Source organism: Cornus florida, unplaced genomic scaffold (genome assembly GCF_030987335.1).
Source record: "Cornus florida cultivar Cherokee Brave unplaced genomic scaffold, ASM3098733v1 CherokeeBrave_3.0.0_Hap2_Chr05, whole genome shotgun sequence".
NCBI classification, from domain to species: domain Eukaryota; kingdom Viridiplantae; phylum Streptophyta; class Magnoliopsida; order Cornales; family Cornaceae; genus Cornus; species Cornus florida.
Genome location: NW_026775575.1, coordinates 86,462,893 through 86,469,068, shown reverse-complemented (window position 1 = coordinate 86,469,068; position 6,176 = coordinate 86,462,893). Strand labels below are relative to the sequence as shown.

The 6,176-nt window shown below is 31.7% G+C and overlaps 1 protein-coding gene across 1 annotated transcript; it reads right to left on the bottom strand.

The window, feature by feature from the left end:
- Positions 1 to 1,099: 1,099 nt before the first annotated feature.
- LOC132307368 (autophagy-related protein 8C-like) lies at positions 1,100 to 5,864 on the bottom strand. Its single transcript, XM_059805096.1, has 6 exons — positions 5,710 to 5,864; positions 5,534 to 5,596; positions 4,197 to 4,252; positions 4,048 to 4,100; positions 1,559 to 1,677; positions 1,100 to 1,465 (listed from the first exon to the last, which is right to left on the bottom strand). The coding sequence occupies exons 2-6, from the start codon at positions 5,568 to 5,570 to the stop codon at positions 1,371 to 1,373; spliced, it is 360 nt and encodes a 119-aa protein (XP_059661079.1). The 5' UTR covers positions 5,571 to 5,596; positions 5,710 to 5,864; the 3' UTR covers positions 1,100 to 1,370.
- Between the last annotated feature and the right edge of the window lie 312 nt (positions 5,865 to 6,176).

Below are 6,176 nucleotides of genomic sequence, written 5' to 3'. Positions count from 1 at the left end.
AAGATGGGAGCACGATGTTTCTAAACGCGGTCTTTTGATGTTTAAATATCTTGTGATGTTCAGTATTTGATACTAAAAAAAAAATAATATAAAATTTGCATCCGCATGGTTTAATTGTACCCAACCAATACAGATATGCATTGGGGAAAGGCATGCCCTGTCCCAAAACCACTGTTCATATATGATAAAAAGAAATGACCCAGAAAATTTTGTTTTCCATACCTACCTGGGCACAAAACAAAGGAAAATAATATATTAGCGAGTAACTATTAAATTTTTTTTTTTTTTTTTTTTTTTGACATTTCTATTAACTTAGTCGTGCAATTTATTTATTTATTTATTTGTTTAATTGATTTTAAAGAGGCAAGTTCTCTGCAGAATGACTCTTTTTGTTTTTTCACAAGTTCATATATAATTCAATAACAACATACAATCAAATCAAAAATTAGTATTATCATCAGTTTCTTCATCTAGTTCCACTTCACCTAAGAAAATAATATGAAGTCTTATTTTAAATATAAATAAAATATAAACATCCTACTATTTCTTTGCTAAAAATAAATATCATCAAATACAAATTCATTTATTTTTTAATATTTAAAATCATAAGGGTAATTTTGATTTGTTCAATCATTTTCTTTTCACTTTCATACTATCTAAGGAATATTTGAACAAGGTTAATCAACACCACTGTCTAGAGAACAATAAAATTTCGTTCACTTGTAACACTTCTATATTCTTATGTTTCTTTTCTCAAAAAAATATTCTGCTAAACAATTAATTGACGTTGGAAAATCAAATTTCTTTTTTCATGCTATCCAAACCAACAAAATAATATTTTCTTGAAAAAATTTAACCAAAATTAATGTCCGAAACTTAATTTTCCTTTCCTTCACTCCACTTTCTTTTACTTCCGCTTGCACTAGTAATCTCTATCTAACCAAACCGACCCTTGGAAAGGGAAAAGGTAACCTTGAACAAGGAAGGATTCTAAATGGTCAAAGTGGAGTGTCTGAGTTGCAGCAGAGACAAATGAGAGTTCCCCACTGAGACTACTCATTTGGTTAAAAAGATCAGATGTAATCACTCATTGCAGTAGTAAAGTTAAACGAGATACCATTTCATTTGCTACTATGCAAAAATCATCAGATTTAACAGATAAGAAAAGCATGAAAACATATGAACTATTTGCAGCATTGCATTGCAAATATCGTCTGCAGAGAGTAACTGAAAGCGACCGTAGAAGAGCATGAAATGAAAGAGACCATCAAACTACTAGGGCTTATAATTGACAGATGATCTAATAATTCTTTTGTTTTGTTTTTCCTTCAGAAGTCCTATTCACATAGATCTGGACTGCCAATGTCTTATTAAAGCAATCCAAATGTGTTCTCACCACTGTAGGTCATGTAAAGGAAACCGTCTTGGTCCTTGTTCTCCTCGTAAATTGAAGACATCATAGCCGCTGCAACATTGAAAACATTATCTTAAATTAGTGAACGGAAACTAACATGGCATGGATGGAAAGCATAGAATTGATAGAGCTACTGAATCTCACCAGTGGGAGGCAGGATGTTCTTGACGAAAACGAATATAGCCTTCTCAGGACTCAGCTTAATCCTCTTCCGCACCACATACACAAACTGTCCAACGGTAAGATCAGCAGGAACAAGGTATCTACACATCCCAATAAGAAAATTATTCATACTTGGAATAATGGAAGCATATCAGACTCTCTAGACCCATAATGGGTGTAAATAACTCTTCAAATCTAATGATCTTATCATGTTCTAAAATGTAATGTTTATATCCAGGCTTCATACTTTGGCCTCTTGGAAACTCTGACTATTACATTTGCGCGTATTTCTTTAAAATGCATAATGAATTGTCAAACAATTTGGTCAGAGATGCCAGATAAAGCATATGAGCTTCTTCCTTAAAAAACATTGACCAATTCAATGCAGCGACAACTTATCTTTTATCTTGTTAAAGTCACGCCTTTCAAATCAAAGAAATAATTATAGTGTTGTCTGATAGCTCAACTAACTGTTTAAAACTCTAAATTTTCAGTGCTTATATTGCAAAATAGGAATCACTTTAACATTAAGTTCCAATCAAAAAGGGAATTAAAAAGGATGCCTTGACAATGCCATTGCCCCTCCTTCCCGGCCACCTTTTTTTTGGATCGGGGGTTGCAAGGTCTCAAATATGATGCCTAGAGACCTAACATTCATAACATTGATTAAAGCCTACATTACATTCATGTTTCTAACCGAGTCAATAGCAACTACCAGGTCAATCTAATAATATAAGGAACAAACTATAAAACTATCGAGTTATAAAAGTATCGCAAAAGGAGTTAATAATCAAGCACAGGGATCACTTTTCACCAGTGCCTGGTACAGTAGACATCTTCAAACCTATGCAGAAAAAGGGAGGATAGAGAAGGTGGGAGGGGGGTGTTCAGGCAAAAGATGCCAGAAACACCATTTTCTTTACCATATATAGATGTTACATTATAAATATAACTGATATATAAGCATGCCAACCAGTTGCCAAGGATTTGCTCACCACCACTCTTATGTTATAATATAAAGAGTCGCATACCATTACAAATGAAACATCCTATCTACAAAACTACAACAGTAAATAATAGAATGGAGAAACCACTTAAAAGATAAAAAACCAGATAGACCAATCAACTATTCTCAGATTTGGAACCAGGAGGAGGAAGTTAAAAGTTTCAAGTGGATGAAGGATGGAATGACAATAATTCTAATTCATTACGGTTACATACAAAATGTAGATTAGAAGCAATTCCCAGGAGAGGAGAAAAAGAAATCAACAAGAGAACTGAAATCTAAAAAGAAAGTGAACAAAACGATGGCATTCTAATAACATCAACCAACCAATTGTCTACCTAGGACTTGATTTTGAACTGCAGGGGAACATGTATAATAGCCCTTTGTGTAACAAGCTCTGTTATGCTTCTGATACCTATTTCGTGCTTTTGTAGTTTACAATGACAATGCTGCTCAAAATAATTGCTAAAACAAACAGCTCTTGTCTTTTCAATTAAACACACCCAAATCTCAAACTTAAATATAGCACAAGTGTGCAGCCACAGTCTCACAGACATTGATATGTATTTGTGTCCCGTGTCCAATTTTTTTGGAGTTATCTGACATCTATTGTCAATGCCAACAAAATTCAGACCTCAAAAATCTTATGGTAAAATTATATGCTTTCAAAATGAAATAAATGAGATAATGCTGCAGGGATAAGGAAAAACATTAAAGATCCAATAACTGATGATAAACTTAAGATGTGCAACAAATGACACATCAACCATCTTCTTAAATAAGTTGTCCAAGAACATTTTGGTATTTTACAACTTTGTTTAACATGCAAACAAATTCAATTGGAAAAAAGATAATAAGTCTAAATGTGGAACCTTAATGCTTTATTTTAGCATGAGTATATAGTAGGTGAGTGAAGTAATACAAATGATTAATGATACATCAACAAATACTAAACAAATGAAAACTAGGAAATGGAAATAGAAAAACTATCAATAAGAATTAATTTAAGCTATGTTAGGCATGGAACTCAAGCGTTTAAATTGAAAGTTAAATTTTTTTAACTATTTTTCCTTCAATTCCACATTGGCAGTGTAATCCTCATAGCCTCTTCAAGTAAAAATAACTTCAATTCCTATGATTTTTCATAAAATAGTATTTGATAGCATAATTTCTGTATATTATTAAATTGCAAATGAAACACTGAGAGAGAATTCCAGTGACCACAAAAAGCACCTTCCAAATGATTTACCTAATCTGATATGATACTTTACATTTAATTATCATTCTAAAAAGCTTCAATCTGATGTTACACTACCATAAAGCATTCATTAGTACAAGAACATAGAAGGACATGCTAAGAGTAGAAGAAACTTCATATCATTAAATATCAATTTGTCAAAAATTAATGAAATAAATTTATATATTAGAGATAAGAGATACGTAAAATAAGTGGAGATAAACCAACTTTTTCTTATCAATTTCAGATATGTCAGTCTTCTCAGCCCTTTCTACAATCACCTACAATGCAGAATGAAATATGTTAAAACCAAACTTAAAAGGAAAGAACACTAAAGCGTGCAAGTGCATGAATGAACCGTGAAGACGATATCTTACAGGTATTCTATCCGGATACTTCTCTCTGATACGATTAGCTTCTGCCTGCCTCCTTTCTGGTAAATGGTAAACGTACAAACTTTTACATAGATAAAAACTTATCAAAAAAAAAAAAAAACTTTTACATAGATAAAAAGAAAAGGATAGGTGAACTGTCACTAAACTAATAAGAAATCAATTCTTCCTGTCAGTGCATGTGTGAATAAATATACATCAGAAAAGACGTCTTAAGCATGTTTCAAACTCTTCGTCTAGGGCAACTGATAGATATCGCAAGATTTATACATATCTATATGTCCATCAGATTTATATATATCATCATTATTTACTGAAAAAGAAAATAGAAACAACATTTTAGAATAGCTTACTTTCTCGAGTCCATGAAGCCTTTCAAGAACTTAAAGCTTTCTTTTTGTCATACCCTTTTAAACAAACCAAGTGGATTAAATAAGAAGTAAAGAAAGATGAACTAACTTAATTCTCAATACTGTGATATGATTAATAGGTTTTAAGCTCAATAGGATATAAAGACAACCAACAAAAAACAACTAGACAACTTCTTCCCTTGAATCTCATCAAAGGAAATTTTCCAACACATAAACCAATTTATAATATAAGCTTCAAGATTCAACAATGAAGTCATTCTTTTAATGAAGACAGTTATACATATTTACTCACTGGAATGAGTTATGGTTATACTACAAAATTATAGACAGAACTGCTTCAATTTCACAAGAGCTAAATCTACGAACTTTCAGATGCGGTGGTGATCCAAACTAAACACAGTATGGTAAATTAAGATGATAAAAAGTAACTGTTTCAAGAAGTATATATGACATGATAATCAAAATCAAGGTTCAGAATCATTTCGTAAGACTTCCATAGGTAAGATCTCTAGTTATTTAAATCTCCACAGAACACATAAATAGCACAAAAATTGCATTGCCCTTAGATAAACTGTTAAAAGAAAGAAAAGTGAAAAAAAAAAAAAAAAAAAAAAAATTGAAAGTATAATCAATCTTGTATCATCTTGAATTCAAAAGAATTTGATATTTTTCCTTTTTCCCAGTTTCTGATCAACAAAAGAGCGCGTTCATGTGCACCACTTGATTAGAAAACGAACCATAAAAAGCAATTCCAACAGAGACCCAGATCAAAAGATCAGAAATTTCATAAACCCATTGAGACTATAATCAATAAAAGGCATACACTTTGGACAATCATAATCAATCAATAACCCCACTTTTCAATAGAAACGAAATTGATAGTATAAACACCCACCAAAAATATTTATTTTACAATTACTACAAAATTAATATAAAAAACACATAACGAACCGAGAGGATGTTCCAACTTGAAGGTGCTTTTGGCCATGACGAGAGATTTCCAACAACTTGTCACTGTTTGATTATACACACAAATATATATAGATATAGATAGAAGAAGAGTTAGAATTTTTAGTGAATCGAGAAATCAATTTAAAAAAAAAAAAGAAGAAGGAATTATTGCTTACCCAAATATGAGAGAGAGAGAGAGAGATTTTGGACTCCAAGACCTAAACCAAAAGAGGAGAAAGGAACAAAGTGCCCTGCAAGGAAAGGAAACAATAGTTGTTGTAAATGAGTACTGCGGAGGAGTAGTTGAGTCCCAGCTCTATACGGGCCAAGAGGATGGACCCATTACGGAATGTTAGAAACTATTCGTGTCACCAAACACGTTGGATGTATTCGTGAACCCACACTACTGAGTACTGAGTATTGATTGACTCAGTACTGACATACGAGGGACCCATAAATTAATAATAATTTTTAGAAATTAAAAATCATATTCAAGAATAATTTTCCAAAATAAGAATATTCGAGAGTAATTTACCAAAAATATAATTTAATGTCAAACAAAGTAAACTTTTTGATTTTTTTTTTTTTTTTTTTTTTACTTTTCTGTTATTTAAAAAATCTGACTGGCTTGAAATATCTAGTA

Bases quoted from the DNA above. Each gene is read 5' to 3' on its own strand.
- LOC132307368 (XM_059805096.1), bottom strand. From the start codon at position 5,570: ATGGCCAAAAGCACCTTCAAGTTGGAACATCCTCTCG. The intron at 4,101-4,196 runs GTAAGATATCGT...TCTGCATTGTAG, and splicing joins AGTATCCGGATAGAATACCT to GTGATTGTAGAAAGGGCTGA. The intron at 1,466-1,558 runs GTGAGATTCAGT...TCAATGTTGCAG, and splicing joins GAACATCCTGCCTCCCACTG to CGGCTATGATGTCTTCAATT.